The following is a 27,062-nucleotide window of genomic DNA, read 5'->3' on the forward strand; positions in this document are numbered from 1 at the left end:
TGCTGTTTTAGAGCCAAAGCTATACTCACAGGGGATTTAGAAAACAGAACAGCAGTGCACAATATACTGTGGCTCGAGCACTGTTAGATCAATGCAGAGATAATTGGAAGGCTTGTGAGGCAGCAAAGTACGTGATACAATCTGATGAACAGAGGTGGCTATGCAACATGTCCATGTACTTTGTAAGATAGGCCTATGTGTGTGTGTGTGTGTGTGTGTGTGTGTGTGTGTGTGTGTGTGTGTGTGTGTGCCTGTATTATCATTTCAAGGTAGCACAAACAAGTAATATATAAAATGGTAAAGCTCATGCACAATATATCCTAAAGCGGTATTATTTTTTACAGTAAAACACAGGCCTTGTAAAACGGCAAAAATTACACCTTAAGACTTGAACAGGAGCTTACAAAATATCATATTCAAAGCCGCGCTGACATCGACATTCTTTTTGCAATTGGCACAGATCTACCGCTTGTTTTTACAATTAGTTGGAAAAGGATACTCGGGACCGGATAGGCCGCCTCTCTTTTTCCCTCTCCCCTCCACATCTAAGACCTTTATGGTGTTTACATTACAGACACACCTCTGACCTTCACTCAGGCCCCCCAGCGCTGGCCCTAATACCACACACACCACCACCATTTTAACTACATCCCAGAGATTATTTACGCACAAAGCCGGTTTCCGAAGAAACGTCACTCAAATTACGACAAAATAATCAAATGAATACAAAATAAATAAATGCACCAGAGCACAAGATACTGACCGTATTTTGCTTGTGAAAGCGTGTAGTGGAGGTGTGTAATCGTCTAGGGGTTTTTTTTGGGTTGGTTTTTTTGTTTTTGTTTTTAGCACACTCGGCCACCGCTGGTGTATTGTAAATGTATGGCAACATCGCCATGCAGCGACGTTGCGTCTCCAGCCTACCAGTGTACTGCAGAGTAGACACACCCCTCCGATACGCACGCCTCATTGCACACATCTGCGAAGTGTCAAAAAAAAAAAATCGCGGGGTTAAATTCATAAAATAAAAGATTTAGAGCCAGATTGAACTCTTGTTATTGTTTCAGATGTGTGTTATTGTTTGCGAGGGTGTTGTGGCAATATTTACGTTTTTAATCAATATTGTTCATATTACACGTAGCTGCAAACAAAGACATTCCTGTGTAGGTGAAAAAAACACGGCCCGGGAGAGGCAATTTCCACCTATTGGGACGACATACCGTGTCTAATGTTAAGCACGGTAATCCCCACACCGGGTCTCCGTTGAATCAGGGATCACAGACAAACGGTGTCGCTTTAAACCTCACGCGGTCAAAGTTGTTTACCTCTTCGTTACCTTTGACGTCACGACACACCCCTGTTTGAGGGGGACGGAACTCCGAGTTATTGGCACCGGAGCCCACCGAACAGATTAGAGCTTGAGAGACGCGTGGCCAACCACAACGGAGGAGACGCATCAAGGCCAAGCGTGATTGGTTGCCGTAGGGGCTGGGGGGGAAATCCCTCTTTCCCGTAGAGGTCCTAGGGAGGGGGCGGTGCATAACAAAAAAGAAAAAAAAGTAATGGCCATCTATTTGGGTCCTGAAGAAGGAGGGATAGCCTAAATCTCGTCGGAGTATCGTCGCTGTTATTGCGTTATTATCATTTTGGCACGTGCATTTGCCTGTTGAGTGATACCCAGTTGCGTGTTAACCGTTTCCCCCGCGGCTCGTTCGTTGAGCTCGGCTGCAGAACGGTTAATGGGCTGGCTGAACTTGGTGCCGCGTTTTAGGGTTAAAGCAGCCAAGCTAGCCACGCTAACGTTAGCTACTACCGCGGCTGCTGTGTGAGCCAACGTCTGGAAGGGCGTACGAGTTTAACGTTTTCTCCCCGAAGTCTCCACACGTTTCTGAGTTTGGTGCCGCGCGCTCGTCTACCCTTTCTAAGCTAACCTGCCTCTCGTCAACATGGAGGGGACATACTTTGCAAGAGCATGAAGACGACGACTACGACGAACGACGACTAAAGAGGATTAAAAACAACTCGGTCTTGATGGGGAAAAGTTGAGCTGAGGTATGAAACTCGCACACACAGGAGGAATGTTAAGGTCGAGAGTTGAGTTGTTGTGATTTCAGTCGCTCGAGACTTTAGAAGAAACTGATTTAGCGCAGTTTCACTCTGTGGCTCTATCACGGTGTTTGTTCCCGCACTCAACGCTATATGATTACCCCGGAGTATGTACGTTGCTGTTGAAAATAGTTCAGCGTTACATAAACAAGAGTAACTGCAGGTCAGGTACCGTTGGAAAAGGCCCACTCAGTGACTTGCGTCTTGCACTTTTTTTTTTGCTTTTCTGTTAAACAGGATTAAGAACTTGGGATAAATTGAAGAAGGGTTTCACGTCTTACCTATTGCGCAAGGACATGCTAAAGCGTCAGGTGAGACTTTTCTTTCTCCTTTGTTTTTTAAATCACACTTTGCAATGTGCAATAGTATATTGGTACACTAAGAAATTATGCAACTTTGTTCATACGCAAATTTTCCCATAGTGTCTGGATGTTTTTTTAAAACATGGACCCGAGTGATTATAAGTTAATTACCCCATGACAAGTTAAATTAATTTTCAGTGAAAGCGTCAGTAGTTTTAAAATTTTGGAAAGTTACCTAAATCAGTCACAGTCCCAAAACTAAGGTGTGTTTATATGCAAAAGTGAATATCAGGGTTACTTAAAATGTATTGTTATATGTCCCCATAAAAACTTTTACAGAGTGAAAATATTAATATTAAATTGTTGCGTGCTTATTCACCTTTAATAACAAACTGATATCAGCTGACATTTTATTGCCTCAACAAGAACATGATAAGATACTGAGAAGCTGCAGTGACTTGATGTACTTGGTGTACAATTCAGCTTTCCTGTCACATAGCTTACAGCTATAGTTTTCCTGTGCTACTACTGTTATGTGAGCATGGGAGCAGAATCCCTTTCACTGTAACACAACACAATACATACTGCTTTCTGCTTGGCTGGAATTATTTATACTACTACACCTTAAGCACTCTCATTAATAGTAATGGGGAATGGAGCCATTTAAGAATAATGACACCCTTAATTAACACAAGCCTCCTGTCTCTTTCAAGTCTGAAATTTTAACAACCTGCTGCTCACAGGTTGCCTACCCCTGTTCTTCATTTAACTAACTTATGGGTCCAGGTAAAACTAATAGCAAGGGGTATATATACTGCTTATTTTCCCAGTGGGCTCACAGCTATCCATTTTTGATGAAAAAATGGGAGATACACACTTGTTCACTTTATTACATATAGCTGTAAATTCTATTCCAGGCCAATACACCAGCTCTTAGACATTTACAAAGTTTCAGTTTTTGTAAGTTTTGTCTAAGGGGATGATTCTACTTTATTATGTTTATTATGATGCCAGGTCTCTCTTGGAAATTAGTTTTTAATCTCAGTGAAATTTTAACCTGGATAAATAAAGGACTAATGAAATAATTATAGAAATCGGAGTGGATTTTATTTCCACAATATGTATGACTTCAATAGTAAACCTAAAAAAGAAACTGTCAGCCTTTTGATGTCAACAGAAACTCAGAAGGTTGTAAAATTAGTGTTTTTGGATTAGACTGGATTCCTATTGAGTCTCTAATAAAGCAGCCTGTTAATGTATCAGCGTACACACCTCGCATTGTGAAATAAATGGTCTGTCTCTTTCCAGTGTCTTAACTAACATATGATTAATGATGTTCTGAATTCAAACAACTTGGAAATTTACTCAAGAACCGGTATTATTTGGGTCAGGGCCTGAACTCAACCTAAATCAAGACAAACTAGGCTCGGTGACGTAAATCATTTTTGTTGTAGGACTGAGCACAGACGGTTTGTGGGAAGCTACGAAAAAGGCCTGGTTTGTGTCATTATTTACAGTAACAGGTAGCAGGTTGTTTATTGAGGGGTATGCTGTGGTGATAGCACAACCTATTAGGTCTCCTACACACTGAAATACCCCAGCCCCCTCCTCTGTTTCATGACTACGGTAATTGGTTGCTTCCTCTTACATATGACCCTATAGAAAGAGAGAAGCTGCTGTGCTTGGCTGTAAAGACCCACTTATATGTACCTCTGCGCATGCACGCTTTTTGACACTTATGTTCTGTTGCCTGTTAGACTAATGAAGTGTTAAGTTCCCACTAATGTCTTTGGGTCCTCTTTTACATCTTGTGGTTGATGCTTTCTAGGCCAGAAGCATCACACAGGTAACATGATGTATATGGAGCGCGTCATGCTGAAATGAATTCTTCCTGGAAAGCAAACCATGTCATTGTTTTTAACTGGGACAGTTTGCATGTAGCAGTTTGTTTTTGTTTTTTTCCCTGTTTATTTTAGTATATAAATAGGTAAAGTACAAAATTTTAATGACATTGTACATTTCTTCACCTTTCAAAATCTGACTTCTTTATAGAAATACAAACAGTGAATTCTTTAAGTTTATGTCTTTTAATAGGACTATTTCCTGAATGAGAGAGAGCATTTTATGGTGGTTATATAACCTGACATGTCGGCTAAGTGTTTTTGCATCCACCTCACCCACATGTCTGTAGTATGTCTGGTTCTGTCCAGTTGGATTTTCTACGTGTGTGACTCCGTGTGCTAGAGAATGTGCATTTTTATGTCAAATTCAACATAGACATAAACAAGACTTTTGGTGTGTGTTTGAGTGGGCCTCTCCTTGCCTCGTCTCTTTCCCCTCCAGAGTCCAGCAAGGGGCCCAGCATAAGGGGGGCAGCCTGCCGTCACTGCAGCTCTCTCTCACTCTCTCTCTCGCTCTCTCTCTCTCTCTCTCTCTCTCTCTCCCGTTGCTGGCCAGCAGAGGGGCCTGGGTGTTGGGGGAGCGTGAGGTGGGGAGGGGGTTGCAGAGACCATAGGGCTGGACACGGGACATGGGACCCCCCACCCTTTCCAACCCCAGTTTAGCCCATCCTGTGTGGGGCACAGGTCACCTTGTCATGTGCTATTACTGCGGCTGTAACATGCTCCCTGCGATTGTAGGAAAAGAGCATGAGATAGTCCCATGGAGGCAGGAGGAAGAATGAGAGAGAGGCAAAGTGAAGAGACAGGACTGGACTAGTCTGCTCAGCCGGTTGTTTAGCTGCATTACAGACTCTGGTTGTCTGCTTTGTTGTTGTTGTTAGGTCTACGTTGTCCTTTTTTTTTTTTTTTTGGAAGGGGGGGTGTTCTATTGTTTTCTCTACACAGTTTCCTCCATTTATTTATTCATTATTTTTCCTAACTTAAAAGTTATTTATATATATATATATATATATATATATATATATATATATATATATATATATATATATATATATATATATATATATATATATATATATATATATATATATATATATATATATATAAGCCAGTCATATCTCAATTGAACATTTTCCCCTCACTAATCCCAGATTGTGTTATTTTCAGACCCACCTTCCTTGTTCCTTCAGTTTCCTTTTTCATCGTCCCCCCCCCCCCCCCCAAAATGGTATTGTTGGCTTTACTCTATATACCTTTCTAAGCATGAGTCACAAGGCTGTGTATTTCCATTGTAGAACAGTCCTCTGTAGCCAGGGTCATTCCAGATCCAGTTTGTTTGATGTGTTAAGTACTCGTAGTGACCCAGCCTGAAGTATGCAGTAAAACCCATTGCCTATATTTTTCCCTTTTCTCTCTAACTCCCTCAAAAACTCATCTTTGTTCCCCAACACCCCCCCCCCCCCCCCCCCCCCCATCGGTTTCTCTTTAACTGTCTGTTTTTTTTCCCTTTAAGAAAAACTTTTGGCAGAAGAGAACAATTTCAGATTCATTTGTGGGATTGCGTCATGTGATGTAGATGGAGCATGCACATTGGACTGTGGTGCAGGTCCTCCTTCTCTAGTTTACACCCTCACCATAGCAATCTCTCTCTTTCTTCCAGTACTGTTGTAGGTCTGGATGTAATTCTGACTCTGACTCTTATGTGTTGGGATGTGGTCTGTAAGTTCATTGCTGACATTCTTGGGACGTGATGCCAGAGATTTTTATTTCCCGCTTTCCCCTCTCTCTTCTGTATATCTGGGTGCACTTAAAATGATCCCTTCTTGAAAACGCTGTCTGGGTCCTCCCTGTTACTCGCTTTTTTATATCCTGCCCTGTCCTCAATCACGGTTCATTTCAGCATCCAGGCTCTAATGGCACCACTTAATTAGGTTTGTTAGATGGTGGGCATGGGTTGAGGGTGTGTTTTATAATCACTTGATATTGACAGAGATGAAAGTTAATCTAACATCTGGGCTGTGTTCCAAATCTTTTTCACAGCTGAAGTCTTATTTATTTTTCTTCTGTAAGTAACAAGGGCACCTGACAATGAAAACCAATGACCACTTTCCTGTTTGGTAATCACATACTTGTGATGCAGCTGGAAATTCAATGGCAAGAAGAACAGAGGGAAATAAGTTATCTTATGAGTGATTTTGGACTCTTGCCATGGTCCACATTGGCACTTATCCCTGTATGAATATTTCACAGCAGCTCACACTCCCTGTACATCCAGTAAGTGTAGCAGAAATACACTGTTACAGATACCTAGAATCACACAGGGGTACACAAAGTGGTGCATTACTATATTAATAATCCTTCATGTTTATTGTGTTACTGCATGTCATATACTAGCTCTTAAGATGTCTGCTCTCTGTGTTCCTCAGATTAACACCATCTGTATTCAAGACATCATTTTTGCATTGATTGACATCAAATGTCAACCTGTTAGAAGGTGCAGTTATAGAGGTGATCATTTGGGACACAAGGATGTGTGTGGTGCAAACACTTTGCACTAATAAATGTGATGTGGTTGTTGCCATTTTCTGAAGAAATTATGCAGACTTTGGTGGGATATTCCTCCAAGTCCTCAGAGTTAAAATCCTGCCAGGTGTTCATTAATTAGCATTTAATTAAATGATTTTTCATTTGTTAAGGCAAATAAGGATAATCTGTTTTATTCCAAGATGTGATTAATTTTTTAAAATTAATTTATTTTATTTTTTTCAGGCACATTGATGCTTATTCAGACCAGACCACTCACAGTTCTAGACCATTTATCTTAAGAATTGATGAGCTGCTCAATTGCGAAGCATTAAGCATTTTGCAGACAGTGCTGGTCTAACCTGGGACCAGTTATAGCATCAGTCTCTGGATTAGGGCTGTTCGACATAATGATATATATCGGATAACGATATAAAAACGTCTATGGTTTCATTTTACGCTATCGTTTGTTTCCTGGCGTCGCAAAATAAACTGTTTACGGCAATATTTTTTTCATTGTTTTGATGGTCACTGTAGTGGCTATATTAATTTCTTAAAGTTCTCTCTTTCTCTTATATTTAATATAACCACACTACGGACGGACAAGCGCCTGTTTTTATGGGTTGTCGTTAGCAACAACGACGGTAAAACCATCGCATGTCCGCTTGTTTATTTTCCACATAAACCTTTCACAATAAAGATCAAGATCCTGTTGAGAATTTTCAAAATAAACGGAATCACGTGAAAAAGTATGCAGAGTATTGACGGATGAGAAGCAAAAAAAAGAGCCGTCAGGTGCTAAAAAATAAACCTTAGACCCAAACGTTAGAACAGGCTTTTCCCTGCAGCACGCCGTGTAATAAATACTCACAAAGAAAACGGCAGCCGTTACAACCCATGTCTAAAAATGTATAGTTTCATGCATCGGTTAAAACACTCAACTCCAGGTACGAGACGCCCAGCTGGAAACACTTCACCTACCCGAGATTCACAGAATTTACAGAAAATATTACATTTTTTGTGATTTATATTGTTATCGGATGATAGATGTTTTATATCGGGATATGAGATTTTGGTCACATCGCACAGCCCTACTCTGGATTATGAGAAACATGCGTGTCATTTCAGCCATAACGTGAATAAATCAAAGGAGGAAAAGATGAGTCATTGCTCCACTGCATGTTAAGTAGCACTTGTTCTCCCTCAGCTGATCTTTTGGGTTAAAAGACGGGGAACCTCCCTAGCCTCTCATCCAAAATTGGGGTAATGTCTTTATTTTGCAGCTTTCACCACCCAGTTAAAATGACATGCTAGAGTCAGTTTGTGGTACTGTGCATAATTACTGCGGCCCTCTTCTCTTGCTCATCCTCCACTGCCACTGTATGTCTGACCTCCGAGCTCCAGTCTTTCAGTACATTTTGCTTTTGCCTTTTTTTGTAATTTCATTTCATTTCAAGCAATTATTTCTAAAATGAGAGTTATTCAGAGAACAGTGCCAACGGTGCAAAAGAAGCTGCTTATATGCTTTATAATCAATTTGTTTCTCGATTTCTATCTCTGTATTAAGAAATTGATTAAAAGTTTTTGTTTTTCATATTTTGAATATTTTTGGCTGTTGGATTGTTAGCAAAGATTTGAGGCCCTTGGGATATATATTTTTATGAATTTCTAGGAGGTTTAATGATGAAGCAACATATAGTCAGATATACCAGTTAATAGCTGCCCTAGTTATCCCTAACCGATCAGTAGAGAAACTTAGTCATTAGTGTGTGTGTATGCATACAACAACAGATAATAGCCAAATGAGCTCCTTGATTTTAAAACGAGAGTGAAGCAGGACCAGCAGAAATAAATCATACTCTAAATGTGATTCCAACACAAATAGCAAATTGCTTTTTCCCTCCTGATCCTTCTCAAGATGAGGGCCTGTCAAAGATGAGACATGTATTTATATTTAGCCAGTAGTTGAAGTGGCTTATGACTGTGTGTATTTTTAGTCAGCCTTTTAAATGACAAAAACAGGCTGTTTGTGTTGATCGCCGTCTTTGGGACAGTGCTGTGTGCCCGCTCCTCATAGTATTTATTTCTTCCTCATTTCTAAAACAGCAAGCAGGGTACAGTGGGCCATTGTGAGACACAGAGTCACATTGACAAAGAGGTCACCCCTCCTCTACTTGCTGTATATGTCTTTATCTCTTATTGCTCCAATACCCCCACATCTCCTTTCACTCTCTGGCCTGCTTCTCGTCTGCATCCTTCTTGTCCTACGAAACTCACTGCTCGCTTCTGTGGGATGGCATTTCGTCTTTATGAGTGCAAACAGCCATGATCCTTGTAGTTAGGTGTAACTGAGACATAAAGAAAGGGAAAAGATTTGCATCCTGTGATGTTCCCAACACCAAGATTAAACGAAGATTATGGAATCCAGCGGAAATTGTGCAACAACAAAACCGTTTGATGTTACACTGTTAAACCCATATTTTTGTACTTATGACTAAGTAGTGGTTTAGCAAAGGGCAAAGCTATGAATTTGTGCATGTACACTGCAACTATTGCTTTGGAGACAGACCACATTCAATAAACAACCCAGGCAGCATAAGAGATTCAAAGTATTTTAAATAAACCAGTGGAGGTGTCTAGATGAGCATGTCAGACTATAGTTTTCTTTTTCTTTTAGCTGAGGTAAACTTATCCCTGTTTGTGCTAGTCATACGGCTGAGATGGGTGACCTTAATTGCCATCAGTACCACATAATTTCACACAGAATATGTACAGCCTTCTGTGTCATTTACTGACTGTCCTTGTTTTACCTCCTCATGTTCTTTTTATATTTAGAGCTTTTGCCACAAATATACATTTCAAATTCATAGTAACTCCCTCTTTCTCAAGCCCTGCTTAATTTGATTTGCCAAGATGGCAGTCCTGATGCAAATCATAACATGAAATTATGTTGTCTTGTGCTTATTCAATGCACAATTGCTTAGCCTGTTCTTTAAAAGGGAGCATATTTGTAAGCAAACTTGTAGGAAGATAAAAGCAGCCTTAAAATTAAGATAAAATTAATCTCTTTTTCCCCCTTAACATTTCTTCTTCTTTTCTGCCCTGGAAATTAAAAGAAAAGGATGAACATCAACTGCACCAGATCAAAAAAGAATAAAAAATGGCTTCTTTAAGATGGTAAACTGTGAAGGAGAATGTAGCCAGCATGTCATCACCCACTGGTTTGTGGACTCTAATGTTGAAGCCTAAGGCTGAGCACTGTGGCTCTTGCCTTGTGTTTTGAAACCAGACATCACAAGCAAGGGGATGATGTTGGGGTTTTTTGTTGTTGTTGTTTGTTACATTTTTTTGTCTTTTTCAGGCTAAATAGGACCATAATTTATAAAATGAAAAACAGCTTGTGTTCAGTAAAATTTGAAACAAATGATTATAACTATACACTCATTAGTATCGTAAATCAAATGAGCATTTGGGTAATTTTTCTCAGATCTCTATTCAGTTGGCACTTTTGAAATGGCTTCATTGGCTGTGTCCATCGTTTATTCAATTCAATTCAATCTTTATTGGCAGACTTCATGTCCATAAAAATATGTTCATATACAGTAGGATAGTTTTTTTCCTTCTTCCTGCAGAGGCAACATGGTGATGTTTTTGAATAACTCGTGCAGCCATGTCATGGTTGATTAGATGCACCTTGTATGGAAAAAAAGGTAAAAGCATTGCTAGACCGCCCCCGTCTTCAAAAGCACACTCTGCTTTGTGCATAATAACAGTGAAACAAGTAACACATTGACTTTCAGTTTATTCTAGTTCTTATCAACCCTTCGTCTATTGCAAGATATTCCCACCTAGTAACAAAAACAAGTATGCTAGAAAACACGAAGTTAAAATATAAGGATTTGAAAAATCTGACTTGGTTCTTTTGCAGTGCAAACTGGGCCTTGAATCCATGGTCAACTGCACACCTGTAAAGTTGTGTATCTGCACCTTTCAAGGCTGTGATAATATTGCTTTGAAAAAAAAATTGTCCTCCAGAAGATGGACCTTGAGGTGATCATTTTGCCATGATGACAAACAGACTTATTCTGAAGGGGAAAACAATACCATCTACGCCGTTGCAGCATGTAATTGAAAACCTACATCACCTACACTGCAAGGTGAATGGTCAGATAAACTTTTAAACTTTACTGTTTAACACTTGAGAGTTTTCGTGTGAACATATCAGAAATGCTTGGTGTAATGACTGTTTGGTAGGAACAGCTTCGATTACTCAGGCATTTGTCAGTAGCAGCAGCTACACAAAAAAAGTCAGTATATTACATATGTAATTTTGGAAATTGTTTTTTAGGGTATGAAGTCTGATAGCATTAATAGTTTTTCTCATATGTTATGGGAAAATGATTTACTATACTTTAATATAATTTAATTGAAGTAATTGAGGGCCCATTAAAGTAATAAGGCTAGTACATACATGATACTCTGCACCAGGGCCCATTAAAGTCATCTAAAAGTAACCTGGAGATTTTTTGTTGTTGTTGTTGTCAACTACACACAACTTTAACACCAAGATTTTTTTTGGGTTACTGCAGCCCAATGACGGTTTGGACTAATGCAGTGTCTTTATATTCTTTAATTATGAGGCGAATGTGATATTTGGACTGTTGCTGAAAATAACTTGAAACCATCTTGCAGTGGTTCAAATGATTTTCCTTCATAAACTTGAATCAGCTAGTGCAGATGCTCACTTATTTGCTGTTCAGAAAAGCATTTATTCTAATAACGCTACAATAAGATCATATCAGGAGATTTAAGTAATTCAGAAATTTATACGGTCTAATCTAGAAAACCACACATCGATCCTGCAGCTGTGAGATGACCTGCTTAATGAAGAAGAAAGAAATCTGTAGTGTCTGAAAGTGCATTTTAAGAGTTGTGTGCAATTTAGCAATAATGGGACAGAGGAGGAGGAGGAGCTGAGCTCCTGCACAGCTCTCAGCTCCACTGAGCTGCTGCCTGGTTTAACCGTACCTTTGAGTTAAATTACCATAGATAGGGAAAGTTTCTTACTTTGCTTAACAATGTGGTTTGACTGATTGATACACCGACAGCCATACAGATATTTATATCAGAACATGTGGGTCGTGTCCAGTATTATCAGTCATGACCAGTAACCGGCTGGTCAGTCTCATGTATGACCAATTATCGGCTGGTCAGTTTCGTGTGCAAATGCATTAACAGCCAAACAATGTGTCGTTATCCTGGAAGTTCTTCACTGTGACTGTAGGTACTGTAAGTTTGCCAAAGTAAATCACACGGGGGCCACCACAAAAAATGTGCATAACAAGAGATCTAATCAGAATCTTTAATTACCTTCATCCAGTTTAACATGGACATTTTAACAAAGCCAACAAAGGGGACAGTGGCTAAAGCTCTCCAGACCTCTGAGCCAACCACAAGTCGGCAGCCTCAGTATGAGCAAAGAATCAAAGCAGTTTCAAGGACCAATGACACGTGTTCTGTTAAATTTATAAACACCCTGGAAAATTATGTAAGCACCTGACATTTGTTTTGTTTTGTTATTGTTATTATGAAAATAATATTTTGCGTTGAGGCAAAGAAGAAAATCTGAGTCAGCAAAAATCGGTATCAGCAGTTTATAACTCGAAGGAAAAAAAAAATCACTTAAGAAAACTGAAATCACTTTCTCTTTTGTAGACATATTTTTTTCTGTATTACAGATCTTGTGACAAGTTATATTTTATTGGCTTGAAATCTATCACAGGTTCTCCAGTAGTCATTTGAGAGTTGCTCCAAAATCAAGTCAGTCTCTGTAGACTACCATCATAAAATGAAAAAAGACAAAAACAGTGTGATAACAAGCTGCTAGGGAATCTGTTTTAGATAGCTGATTTCCACCGTCATAACAACTGTAGTGTGGTCGTTTTGACTAATAAGTGTCCCGACACAGGCAACGTTCTTCCCTTCTCTAGATAAAGTTGCTGAACTGTACCTCACAACCATGTTTGTGCTGTTGCTACCTTTTGGAGCATTAATAATGGACTTAGGTACCACATTTTGTGTCTTGCTGTTTATACATATAATGTAGGACAAGCACATTCTAGCCTTTGTATTATTCTTCTACTTGGGACTAGAAGAATGAAGTATGCCTGTGCATTTCACCTGTTCAGTTTGTGGGTACAACTTGCTAAATGAGTTAGCACTTCATTCTGATGTTTAAATATTGTAATTTCTGGCTCTCAAAAATATTGAGGAAACCAAAAGGTTAACTTTAACCATTTTTTGTGAAAGACTGTAATGTCATTGTACAGAGTTATATCTTGTAATGTCCATAATGTCTTCTTTTACCCTTTGCCTCAACTCTGTAAGCAAATCAGTGTTATACTTTATACCACTGTAACACACAGTGTAGTATACTATTTTGCATGATTACCACAGCGACAGATTTGATTGATGGCAAGCGGCATACACACAATATGTATATCATTCAAGAGTGAGATGTTCAGTAGAAGCCCGAAGCTACAAAACATGCCGCCTGGCTTTGCGTGCCCAATACTGGAATGACTACAGATCTGGTCTAATAACCTGATGCATTATTTAGAGCTCTCTCAATTCTACTGTGCATTTAGTGTAATGGCCTGTCAAGCCTGAATGCAATCACAGAAGGCTGACTTCAGTGAGCATTTGATGATCTAGTGAAGCAAATGGGCATTTTGGTTCACAGTGAGTAATGAGTGTGAATGTGTACTGGGAGTAGTTTTCCTGTGTTCAGTAGAACTTGTTTTATGTTTTGTGTGTGTTTTCTTTTTTTCTGTAAAGGTCTTTTCTCATTTATACCGGTCATAATTGCGTAATATTACATGACAGCACTCACAGCTTTGTGGTTCTTATACTAAACCCGTGAAAAGGATTATTATAAATTTTAATCAGCCATAGCATTGCTTTTTTCTGCTGAATCATGGAGTATTCTTGGTTTTTGATAATGTATCACATTTCCAAATACCAGCAGGACTTCTAAAGGCTTTTCTTTTTTTCTTCCTTTTTTTATGACTGTATGTGAGAAAGATCAGCACCACGAGACACCCCCCCCCCCCCCCCCCCCCCCCCAGGGACATTGCATTGCCTGGATGTGATTTCTTTGTTTAGGAGTTAGTCCTTCCATCTACTGGCACTGCAAAACTATCAGAGGATAGAACTTTTATAACACATACCTGTGAGAATTTTAGGGGCAAAGATTGCAACTACATAAGGTTAACCCAGGTGGTATACGCATCTGTGGGTTTGTTTGGTTTGCTTTGGAAACAGCCTCTTCAAATGTGTTTTGGGTCATTCTGGTGTTTGCAAACAAAATCCAGAATCCTGGCCAGCAAAGGTAATGCTCATTATTTTGGATACATGGAGCCCCAGTGCTTGAAATGTAAAACCTATGTTCATTTATATTTTCATCAAGCATAGCCATGTAATAAATAACCTGGGGGCACTGTCACATAGACATGAAATTTGTTAATGTTTGGTCATATGATTGATGATTAGCGCAGCTTTATAGGCTAACAGTCTCTGAAGGACCTTTGAGACAACTTGTGTACTTTGCACTCAGAAAGAAAGGGATGTGAGAAAGGGGAGGTGGGAAAAGAAACACAAGCTATGCACTGAGACGACAGAGAACAACAAGAGTTTAGGCACACCCTGCCTAGTCTGTCACTATAGACTAGTTGGAATAACAAAACAGGGTCCCCACAGTATTCGTAGGAGCTTTTTCACAGCCAGTGTTGTGTGATGGTAAATACTCTCCAGCTTTCACACAAAACTACTCCATTTTAGTCTAGATATAACTATTTTTCTTATGTAGGATGCGAAACATTGCTCAGTTTTCTTTATATCACCTCGCTGGGGCTCACTGTTTCAGAAGCGAGGCTGAAAAGTCTGAAAAGTTGTCTGTTGTCTGCCTGTGGTCTGTTGTTTATCAGACGTTTGTGTGACCATGTGCTGAATTGGCTAAACAAATATTTGCAGACAAGTCTTACTGTACCATAGCACATATTCCTGGTTAAGGCATGTGGTCTCTGTTGAAGCTACTGTAGACACTTGATGCGTGCAAAGAACAAGGGCAATGACTAGACCCTCTGTTTTATTCTGCTTTTGACCTTTTGTTGTAATGAAGACTAAACGTCCTTAATGAAATTGGACCAGGAGTTAGACCTTAATTTAACAAAACACCATTAATATTCACAGTTGAACTAACAGAAAAGCAACTCCGTCAAACTTTTTTATTATTCAGGTATGTCAGTGGCTGTTTTTCTTTTCTTTAGGGTTTTTTTTTTTTTTTTTTTTTTTTTGAGGAAGAGGGTTACTGGTTTACTTACCCTCCCTTTCCTCACATACTTCAATCATTTTATCTCACTTTCATTGTAGAGTGCAAGCAAAGAAAGATGCTTTGTGGAAAAGACAGTCATCGCTTGTTCATGAGGATGCTAGCCTTGTGGTGACATGTAGTTTTTTCTTCTCCTCACACTCAAATTACCGAGACTGACTTCAACATTTTGAAGTTTAACAAGTTTTTTTTCTTGTTTTTTGTTGTTATTTTCAATTCATATGTCTTCATTTTTTCCCCTTGGACAAAAAAAAATAGAAGTTTAAATTTAAAAAAAAAAAGTGTTTCACTTTTTACAGTCAAATAATTGAGAGACAATTAAAAATCTGACAGTGGAACTTTATTTTTATTATCTGTGTTCTCAAATATGTAGTGTTGTGCGTCAGTGTAAAAAATTAAAACTAAATTAAATTATTAAGTAATATAAAGTTTATCTATGTAGGATGCACACAAATGATGGAATTTAAAGCCATGCAGAAATTACAAGTTGAAAGCAATGCAAGAATTAAAGAATAAAAGTGCACAAAATGTAAAAGCAGATTCTGTATCTGAAATTCAACAGTCCCTTTAAACTGCTACATCTTTAGCTGACTTTTGAAGAAATTCACTCATTGGGCAGATCTTACAGGTCCAGGTAGAGAATTCAACAGATCAGGTGCCTCAGCCTGAATAGCTGCACCACCCCGGGTCCTTAGCTGATTGTTGGGCAAGCGGGTCGATTTTTCTTTTCTTTTTTTCTTTTTCTTTTGTGTGTGTGTGTGTTAATTGTTGCATACAGTTTCTACAGTGTTGTTTACTGTGTCTTTTTGTTTCCCCTCTTCCTCCTTTGACTTCATCTCTCTTTTTAGTGATGGAGCCCACAGTTGTGAGTACGTCCACTGTGGCCCCTGATGAGTTCGATAGGAATGTGCCACGAATCTGTGGTGTTTGTGGCGACAAAGCCACTGGCTTCCACTTCAACGCCATGACGTGTGAGGGCTGCAAGGGCTTCTTCAGGTATAAAAATTGATGGTTTTAATTCTCGCCTGTGCAGACATAACGTTTGTGTGGCCAGCAGAAAAAAAAAAGAAGAAGCTCAAAATGATTGGAAAATATTGCATGTTGACCAAGTTACTGACACATGTACACACTGACATACAGTCACAAGTTGCATATATAATGGCTACTTACATGCTTATATTATGATATATAAGTATAGTCGCTGCCCACAGCTTCTCACACACACACACACCAGCTGACAGCATTCGTGTTCACACTAATGCTCGGCAGCAGGCCGAGAATACAAACGAGCCCATTCCTGTATTTAATGTCTTGGCTGCTCCTTGCTCATTGATACAGACATGAGTTTCCAATTTATCCAAAGACGAAACTGGAGCAAGTCATGATTTTGTGTCGGGTGTGTTTGTGTGTGTGTTTGATGTGTCCGTGCAGTTCCGCCTGTTTCTCTCAGCAGTGTTGATATATATAATGGGGGGGGGGGGAGACGGATGTTTAATAATCTCCTTCCTCGGCTCGCTGATGGCCCTTGTTTGAACTTTCACGAAGCACGTGTTTTTGCTCACATCTGTGTATACATTTTCATACATAAATGTCCATTACTGAGTAAATCATTGTGCCTTGCATCACCGTTTGGCAGGACAAATTTTTGACCCGTAGATTGCCTTTGACTTACTTTTAGACAGTCTCAGACTTGAAGGTCAAAAATATTTATCTGGGTCTGATGGCCTAGATAAAGTATGTTGAGTAAGCAATAGTCAGTTTATATATATAGTGCTAACTGTTGATTTTCTAAGAAGTCAGTAATAAGAAGCACATGAGGCTACCACGTGGAGGAGGTCGATGACGGTGTGTAACTAGACACAGTATATACAGAACTTTTACATTAATTCAGAAATAAAATATAAAATGTTTAATATAAAATCTAAAATTTCTTGCACTCATTTATACACTAAATGGCCATTTTATTAGGCATGCCTATAAAGTCTAATGCAGTCAAGTGCAACAACTCTGCCATCCAGAGGTTATATTAGATTTTCTCGACAGGGTCATAAAAATTGTAAGGATTCTTTTTCTTAAATGGCCTGTACAGTAGCATTACAGCTGATAATAACTAATAACGAGAAAGAGTATGGATTTGTGAAGCCTTGGAGAAAAAAGATGAACAGAAATACTAACTGCAGTTAATTTCCATGTTAATGTCCCAAGAAGCTATTCATTTATTTATTTATCTGCAGTTAAAGCAGAGATGCTTAAACACCGCAGTCAATATGTCTTAATAGGCAGATAGGAAGTATGTGGACTGAGGTGATTGCTCAAGAATAATCAATGTATCGAGACAGGCATTCGTTCTTTTCCCCATTTGATGTTTTGTTTGTTTGTTTGTTTGTTTGTTGTTAATTAATTGTTATGTTATTCTAAAAGCTTAATACTTCTTCTGTTATCAAGCTGAAGACTGATATTACCAGCACCCTTTGATTATAATCCGAGGAACCTTTCTCTCAGGGGAATGATAAGAAGTCAACAAAGATCTTTGAATTTGGGATTTTCCGAATCTTGCAGATTCTCACTTGACTGACAGGAAATCGTATTGCACGTGCCCCTTCTGCACTAAAGAGAAGCGGCACCTGTGACCCCTGTAGTGGTCATGGGTATATTCTGCCATGTATGTTTAATATTATGTTGTGAAAGAAACAGACCACCGATGCTGTTCTTGACAGTGTTGTAAATCATTTATTGTTTCAGTAGACCCAGCATCAGTGTTCTAACCTGGCAAAATGACAGATGTCAGTTTTTTCCCAACATCCAGTTACCACTGTGCTGCTGTAATTTATTTATGAAGCTTCTTCATGTTGTTTTTGTTGGAGATGATTCCGCTGTCTTCTAGTGTTATTATTCAGGTCATTACATTTAATCAATATGCCCTTCCACCTTCTTCAATACAGCTGTTTTTAAATTGCACAAAGACGGTAACCTGTTTAGTCAGCATTTTTACTATTCGGTATCTTTTATTTATTTATGTAAAAGAGGGGGAAAAGTACAGAATTTCTTGATGTCTTGAAAATTCTCTCAAAATAATTTGTCAAAAGGTTTCCACATTGCCTTAGCAGTTGAATTCAGCCAAACACTTTTAAGGTTCTTCTTCTCTTTCTCTTAAAAAAAATAAAAATAAATAAATGTTGTATTAATTTAATTCTTTGATTTTTATTTTTGTGCGCTAACAGACTTCATTATGTTTGTATTTTAATATACTGTGTAATGTGTACAATATATTTAGGCGCAGTATGAAGCGCAAGGCCACCTTCACATGTCCCTTTAACGGCAGTTGCACCATCACCAAGGACAACAGGCGCCACTGCCAGGCATGCCGCCTCAAACGGTGTGTGGACATTGGCATGATGAAAGAGTGTAAGTATGACAGGTCACCCATTTGTCTTCAGTTACTGCCCCAACCCGCATATGTAGGTGGATTCAATTTGGGTTCAGATTGCAGTTCTAATAAACCAGGTTATTAATTATTGAAGTCAAATCATTTCTATTTAAATGGCACATAAAATAAAAAAAAAAAAACAACAAAAGTTTACCTAAAATGCGTACCAATTGAGGTATTAACATTTAAAAAAGATACATAGAAAACATAAAAGCCACAAAAAGAAACAAAATAATTAAGATTAAAAGAATAAATTACAATAATTATATAAATAAAACTTCTCTCATAAAAAAAACAATCAGTTTTTTTCTTCTTTCTTGAAATAACTGCATAGCACATGGGCTTGGAAATGAAGCCACAAGCCTTTGTTCCCTGGATGCCGGATCTCACACCAATCCAGGATATAATGTTGGAATCCCGGACCGCCCAAGACCAACTTCCTACTTTGAAAAATGTACACATTGTGTACAGATTTGTGTGTTAGATACATTAAAGCATTCTTGTTTCTTTTTATTGAATTCACAGTAAAATGTACACATGTGGTGTTTGCTACCATGGGGGCTTGCTGTCCCGCTTGTAACCATTATGTAATGTTTGGTCTGAGGTCAAGTATCTCTGGGTCTTTGCTCCTTTAGTGTTTACATATTTCATTTGAACTAACAGTTCCTCCTCACATTGTGTACAGTAAGTATACTCCATGTGAAGTTTAAACACCTAATGTACCGTCTAGCCAAGGTTCTTCTTTCCACACACTGTTGTTTGTTTTTATAGTCTGTAAATAGCAGATACATGTTTTCTTCTCTTCTGCTAATATCCGGATATTGTCCAAGTCTCTCCCTGCCAACCAAATGTCCCACTCCCTCCTCCAATAAGAAAAAAAAAGTTTCTTGTAGCGGCAACAACACTTCACTTTATTGCATGTGAACAGGAGCCAGTGTCGTTGCTGTTGCTGTTAAAAGTGAAAAAACAAAACAAAACCAGCAGCATGTTGTTGAGAGCCAGTTCTCTCTCTGCCCTCTCTCTCTGTTTCTGTGAGCTAATTCAGTGGCTAGAACAACAAGGAGCGGACAGAACAAAGACAATGCATTCAGTTGTTCAGTGCAGCAGGGGTCTCCATATGGACCCATCCCCGGCCTTTCTCTTCCTCCAGAGAACAACAGACACCCTTTACCCAGCACAACATTGACATAGCTGTCAACACAATGTAGCACACAAATCCAGACTGAAAAGCTTTAAAAGTGGTGTACCTTAGAACTTCTGTTACTATAACTTTTTATACATTTCTTCATTTTTTCCAGTTTTACCCCAGATATTTCCTATTCTTTCTTTGCATTAATATTGTCTTTGTATATGTGTTTGAGCTTAACTGTCATGCAAAGAATTTATTTGTGCACATTTTTCTCACACTTTCTCTCGATCTTCCCCATCCAGTCATTCTGACAGATGAGGAAGTGCAGAGGAAGAAGGACCTGATTCAGCGGAGGAAGGATGAGGAGGCACAGCGCGAAGCGGAGAAAGAGGCACGGCGACCCAGACTCACCGAAGAACAGAGTCAGATCATTGCCACGCTGGTGGAGGCTCACCATAAAACATATGACGACTCCTATTCTGACTTCGGCCGATTTAGGGTTTGTGTCTTCATCAAATTAACATCATCCAGTCAAAAAAGTTCACCTTATTTTACCATAATGGTTTTAAATTGATTATTGATTAATGAATCCCTAACCCAGTTTACATAAAAGTTTGGATTATTTTACAGCAGAAAAATAGCGTACTTTTAGGTCAAATGCTTGTCTATATTTTAATTTTTACTGCGTGAAATCTTTACATGTGCCCTTTTCTCATGTCTAGCCCCCTGTGCGTGAGGGCCCAGTGACACGAAGCGCTAGCAGAGCTGCCTCGCTCCACTCCCTGTCTGATGCCTCCTCTGATTCTTTCAGTCACTCTCCAGGTAAAATTTACATTCTGTGAAGACTTCACTGGCAATCAAGTGAAAGCAGTGTCCTGCAGAAAAAGTCTACAATTATAAGATATTAAAGCAGAAATGACTAATAGCTTGCAGTCAGAAAACACCCTTTTTTCCCCTCTTTCTGGTAGACATGTTTTGGGAAAATTACTAAGAGTGAACACCTGACTTGGAAAAGGATTTCATTTTCCAGTTCAGTTATTTTCACGTTAACTTATATAATCTGCTTTACTGGGAATTCAGTGGAAATCGTGTGAATTACCTGCACTCCTCAGACACCTGGCTTCTCAGTTCATTACTGCATATGTCAGTAATGGTGTGAGCACAGCAAGGGTCACGTGCCTTAGCACCGGCACACAGCAGAGACGGATAGCTCAAAACAACCACAGCAAGCTCTGAAGCTTCCTATGTTCCCTGAGTTGCACTCAGAGGATATTCAGCGCTCTTCCTCTTAGCTTAAAGTCGTAAAGCTTCACCAACAAGCCCTCTCTGTTTTCACAACTGCCCTATCTCTGAGTGCATATTCACACTGAAATGGTGTGAAATTGTTGCATGCCATCATGTGACCACTTTACTCTTCTTGCTTCATGTTTGATCTCTTTCTCCCCCCCTCTCTCTGCTCTCTGTGTTATGATCACTGCAGAGTCAGTTGACACCAAAATGACTTTCAACAACCTGCTGATGATGTACCAGGATCAGGGCAGCAGTCCTGACTCCAGTGAAGAAGAAGGCTCCAGCTTTTCTATGCTGCCCCACCTGGCTGACCTGGTCTCCTATAGTATTCAGAAGGTCATCGGCTTTGCCAAGATGATTCCCGGTTTCAGGTACATGCGTGCACTCTGACTGATGTTTGTCAAAAGAATCAAGAGTGTTTTCTGATTAATCTGACTCCAAGGCCTTTGGTGCAGCCAAAAAATGTTCTTAGTAATTATAAAACGAGGTTAAAATGTCAAGAAAGGCTAATTAAATGAGAATAATTACTAAATAACATTACAATAATTGACATCTAACCAATTTTGTTTTTAGGTTGCTGATTTTTTTTTTCATTTGTTCATCTGTGTGTCTCTTGGCAGACAGTAAAGTCACTGACAGGAAGAAAAGAGATTTAAAAATGTTCTTGTTTTTTTTGAGCAGTTTGGTATCCTTCACATACCAAACTGTATGTGAAGCAGTTTGGTCACATACCAAACTGCTAGGTGTGCGTCCGTGTGTGTGGCTCTCATTAGAATAGTAAAGCATTTGCAGCTCTAGAAAAATCGAATCCTTTATTTGAGCCATTTGTATGTATTAATGCTATTTCTTAAATTTGTAAACTCAGTAACATATTGTATTATTTAAATAGTTTAGCCTGTTACTGTCTTCGAGGAACTGTAACCCACATAATTTCCTTAGGGATTAATATATTTTCTGATTCTGATTGCTTAAATGTGCTTTTGCGACCTCTCTTTATGCATTCTTTATTTGCTGGTCTCAGTGACACTTTACCTAAATTGGTGTTGAGGACTTTGTACTTGTTTTTTTTCTGCCTGATTTGTTGTTGTGGTATAGTGATGGCTTTGGGCCAAAGGCCATAGATTACACAGATTGCGTACTGTACTCTGTCTGCTTACTCGAGTAAACGAAATCCAGTTTCACAAAAACAATTTTAAAATAATTTTATTACAGTGGAAATAATTTTCTTATGACTGTGAGTGAAACCTCTTTGAGGAGTAGCAAGCACAGTATCGAGGACAAGCCTACATCCAAGCTTATCAGTTTCTTTTATCTATGCTGCCATGTTTTTTTTCTGGCAGTTCTCATTGCAAAACAGTAATGTCAAACACATAGCAGCAGAGCTTTTACACAGCTGAGACACATGCAGGCAGGCATATTTTCTTTTCTACTTGTTTGGACTAAGATAGTAAAACGGTTGTTGAACCTGAAAACCTGTGTAGGTGTGCTATTATGATCAGGAATCAGTAAGGGAGTCATTATAGAGTCAGATCTATGAGCAATCTTCATTTTTATGTACATTTTAAAACAATTAATTTCATGCTTCCATAACTACGGATTTTCAGTCATGATATCAGCATAGAGTTAATGAATAGTTATTTATTTATAAAATAATTAACATGACCAAAACAGATGATTGTGAGATGCACACAAAGTTAACAGATTGTGATAGTTTGGGGTTTGTTTCTACAGTAATCTGTACAGGATCAGAGGGACCTTTTAATAAAGACACATATCACTACGTTTTGCATCATGTCTTACTCCATTGACACAGATTGAACTACTTGCCTTCTACAAGGGTACTACTACAAAACTATACAAAAAAATATTTGGAGAGGGATAGAACAGTAAAATGGTAATCTGTCTTTAATGGGGCAGCCATTTGAACCTTGAAAGGTGCTTTACTGATTACTGAAGTTCACACATGGGTGCCAAAAATCTTCAAGAATGTGCTAGACTGTGCAACAAAAAGGAAACCAAAATTTAAAAGGCAAATTTCACTTCACTTTTTTTAAATTAGTAAAAGTTTGAGCTACTAAAACTGCTAAATTTGCCAACTTACCTACCTATATACTATATATGTTACCTATGGATGCTGCCCCCTTCTGCAGTCCTGTAAATAGAAAATGTATTTTCATGATTTCTTCAGTCCCTAGTGCAGAATAGATATATAACTTATTGATTATACCATCCTTAGTATTAAATCCTGGAACTCATTTCATACCAGGTTATGTTGGGCACCCCCAGGAAAAACTGATTTATCTTATTTTATTTTTTTCTTTCTAAACACATAGAATAAATTACATGTCTACAAAGACAAATTTAGAATGGTTGACCAGGGTCCCACCTTCCACACATGAAACTCTCTCCTTGTGTTTACATTGACAAATCCACAGTGTTTCGTGGGGTCAAGGCTCAAACGAGTCAGGGCCCGTATTTCCTGGAAGTTGTCATTCTTCCCAGCAACTTGTGTCGGACCTTTGGAATGTTTGTCCACTTCTAATTAATCCTTAAAAAACAGTCCATACCTTCCCTAAAGGGTGTCAGGTTTAGCTTTTGTCTCTTACTAGTGGGATTTAAAAACATTTTAAAACATCATGCTTTTATTCTAGCAGTTTCACAATATATGATATGTTATTGATATTATTACTACTCTTTATTATTATTAATAATAATTATTAATAATTAATAAATTAATAATTAATTATTAATTATTATTTCAGCTGTTGTGGTCCATTGTATAGGCTTACAATGGCCCATTCTTCAGTCAGGAGTTTACAAAATCTAAAGCCGTTAATTGGCACCAGAACTAAAACACTAAACTAAAAACCTACAACATAAATTAAGTTAAATAAAGCCACAACCAAAACAGTAATTTAGTTAGCAAAAATGGTGGCATGGCCAATGTAACTGTAGGAAATACCCACACCCTCCTCAAGAAAAAAAAGCCTCTGTTTCTCACTCCCACTGTTGTTTTATATTAAAGGCAAAAACACCAAAAATAAGCAGGCAAAGAAGGTGAAGAAGGAGAGCGATAGAAACTGTAAGTAAAACCAGAATAAACCTGGGTTGAATATGTATCCAATGGAGAAAGCTCCGTGACCGAGAGGGTTCACATGCAGTATTTAATTTGCATATTTCTACTAAATTGCTAAGTAAAACCTGGCTCTTAATTAACATAATACAATTGAGTGATTTAAACAGTAAGGTGATCTGGTGCAACAGCAGTACTGGATCTTCAGGTCATCTGTTGCCATTTTTAGGATTATTACTTTTAATCGTTTAAATAAGCATCCAAACGTAATGGATGATTTGTTTCCCTGTAGAGAGCTGACTGCAGAGGACCAGATTGCTCTGCTCAAGTCCAGTGCCATTGAGGTGATCATGCTGCGTTCAAATCAAAGCTTCAACCTGGAAGACATGTCCTGGAGCTGTGGTGGACCTGACTTTAAATATCAGATCAGTGACGTCACCAAAGGTCAGTCCAAACATCAGTCTAAATGCTGCCATGTTTACTGCTGTAAGGACAAAAGAAAGACAGTGTTGAGATCTGCCTACTGGTGTTTTAGGAATTTTAGTTGGGGTTTTCATTTGTTATATATAATTGTGTGTCTTCTCATTTGCATGCAAAATTTAGCTTTGCTGTTTCTTATTAGTCTGTACAACGAGCCTAATTCAACTTTGGTAATTAGACAATTGTGCAAGCCAGAAATTGCCGGTTTTTAGTGTAAACAAAGCTGAGAATGAAAATGAAGTCTTAACAAGAATTGGTTATATTTCTTTGATTGCCTTTTTTCACTGAAATGAGTTGTAGGTCACACATTTTAATGCCATGTTTCTCTTCTGCAGCGGGACACACTCTGGAGCTGTTGGAGCCGCTGGTAAAGTTCCAGGTGGGACTGAAGAAGCTCAACCTGCACGAGGAGGAGCACGTGCTGCTGATGGCCATCTGTCTGCTTTCTCCAGGTAGTGTAGGTGTGGAGAAAGGACTGTAGAAAGAATGATTTGAGTGTAGAGGTGTATCTTCTTGCAACAGAAAATATTTGAAACATTGTTGCCAACTTTGCTATTATTCGTGCATATGTCCACTTGATTATATAAAAGTGACAAGCAGCACACAGCTTTTAAACGAATTATGACTGGATCCTCTGCTTGTTCTTCAGTATGCTAGTTCACAACAAACACAAATGACATAATCCTTTCTGACATCAAGCCACTGAGTCTCTTCCCCCCTCCCTCATTGCAGACCGCCCAGGTGTCCAGGATCATGCACGGATCGAAGCCCTGCAAGACCGACTGTCGGAGACTCTGCAAGCCTACATCAGGCTTCACCACCCGGGAGGGAGGCTGCTCTACGCCAAGATGATCCAAAAGCTGGCCGACTTGCGAAGTCTTAACGAGGAGCACTCCAAACAGTACCGCTCACTGTCCTTTCAGCCGGAGCACAGCATGCAGCTCACTCCACTGGTGCTGGAGGTGTTTGGCAGTGAAGTCTCCTAGAAGCAATCTCCGAACCTCAGTTGGTCGGGGAGGAAGCTGGCGGCAAGACCCCAGTAGGTAGAGAAAAACAGAGAGAGGGGAGCTGAGAATGTCCTGGTTGGACTAGATGCAGGTATGGTGTATGAAGCAAATGAAAAAGAGAAAGTAAATTGTGTGTGTGCGTGTCTGCGTGTCCGCGCACGTGAGTGCGAGTGCGACTGCATGTGTGTGTGGATTCCCATATAAAGAAGTTTGTCTTGGTGTAGAGGCCAAGATTGTGCAGGAGAGCAAGCAGATATGAAGAGATAGAGTAAACAAGGGAATTTCAGATAGTACAAATTAAACTATACATATGACTTCTGGCTATATACAGTGTTTTTGTCTGTATTTAAATCAACAAACAGCTGCTTCAAATGCCTGGACATTATGTGTGTGTACCTGTGGTGCACACACCAACACAACAAGCATACTCAGTTATTCATTTAGCCATTCAGTTGAGCTACCTCTTGGTTTTACTGGGGTTGTTTTTATATTTACATCACCAATGTGAAACTTTTACTCTGAACAATTTAGATACAGTACGCATTACATTTCAGTTTACCGGTGCAAACGCAGTGCCTGCACATTACTTTGAATTTTTTGATGATTTTCAGAAATCATGTATTTTTATGTGTTTGTTTGTTTTGGGGTTTTTTTTGTTTTTTAATCTGCTTCTCTCCAAGGCAGCATATGTATATGACTTTGTGTACAAATCAAACACATGCCTTTCACCTTTCACCAAAGGTATGGTCAACTACTTTCTCAAAAAGCTTCCAGTACCTAAAAATAACCTTGCTGCTCCTTGGCTCGCTTCACTCATGCAGCCGCTCGGCAAGTTGTCTGACTAGCCTCACAGCCTATGAAGGAAAATGTTATATTATTATAGGTTTATACAGCAGAGTACAGAGCTTAGACTGTAATTTAGTGAGGTTCTGGTAGGACCTTAGGGTGCCTGGTTTTGAGGTGAGAATTAGCCACTAAATGTATTAGCTACTTTTACACTGCTAACTGTCAATCAAACCAAGCCAACCTTATGGCTTGTTGCTCTCTTTTGAAATTGTTTTCCATTATTCTCCTCTCTTGTTTAATTGTTGTTATTTTTTTCCATGTAAATAGAGAATTGCTATCAAATGTATCCTAAGCACTGTTATACCACCTTTTACTCAAGCCTATGTATTGATATGTTATCACAGATTTTAAAGGGCTAAAATGCCAAATCTAACTGGAATAGTAAATTGATGGCAAAGCAAAGGGCCTGCCTTGTTAATATATAGCTGCATAGCATACTCAGAATTGGCATAGCTACGGATATAATTGCAATAGATATTTTTGTTGTTGTTTTTTATATGTCACTTCACCTTAAAAACAATTCCATGAATTGTTCCTCCTCAGTATACAGTGAGCTCAGTGGATGGAGAGCTTGGGAAGCTGTTTCAGA

The 27,062-nt window shown here is 38.9% G+C and overlaps 1 protein-coding gene across 1 annotated transcript; it reads left to right on the top strand.

Moving 5' to 3' along the window:
* Positions 1–1,513: 1,513 nt before the first annotated feature.
* LOC102787922 (vitamin D3 receptor B) lies at positions 1,514–25,951 on the top strand. Its single transcript, XM_006784478.3, has 10 exons — positions 1,514–2,052; positions 2,344–2,417; positions 16,070–16,217; positions 18,496–18,626; positions 20,080–20,276; positions 20,500–20,599; positions 21,258–21,438; positions 24,433–24,584; positions 24,956–25,072; positions 25,353–25,951. The coding sequence occupies exons 3-10, from the start codon at positions 16,072–16,074 to the stop codon at positions 25,604–25,606; spliced, it is 1,278 nt and encodes a 425-aa protein (XP_006784541.1). The 5' UTR covers positions 1,514–2,052; positions 2,344–2,417; positions 16,070–16,071; the 3' UTR covers positions 25,607–25,951.
* The last annotated feature ends 1,111 nt before the right edge of the window (positions 25,952–27,062 follow it).

This window comes from Neolamprologus brichardi, chromosome 5, assembly GCF_056152115.1.
Source record: "Neolamprologus brichardi isolate AB-2024 chromosome 5, ASM5615211v1, whole genome shotgun sequence".
In the NCBI taxonomy this organism is placed as follows: domain Eukaryota; kingdom Metazoa; phylum Chordata; class Actinopteri; order Cichliformes; family Cichlidae; genus Neolamprologus; species Neolamprologus brichardi.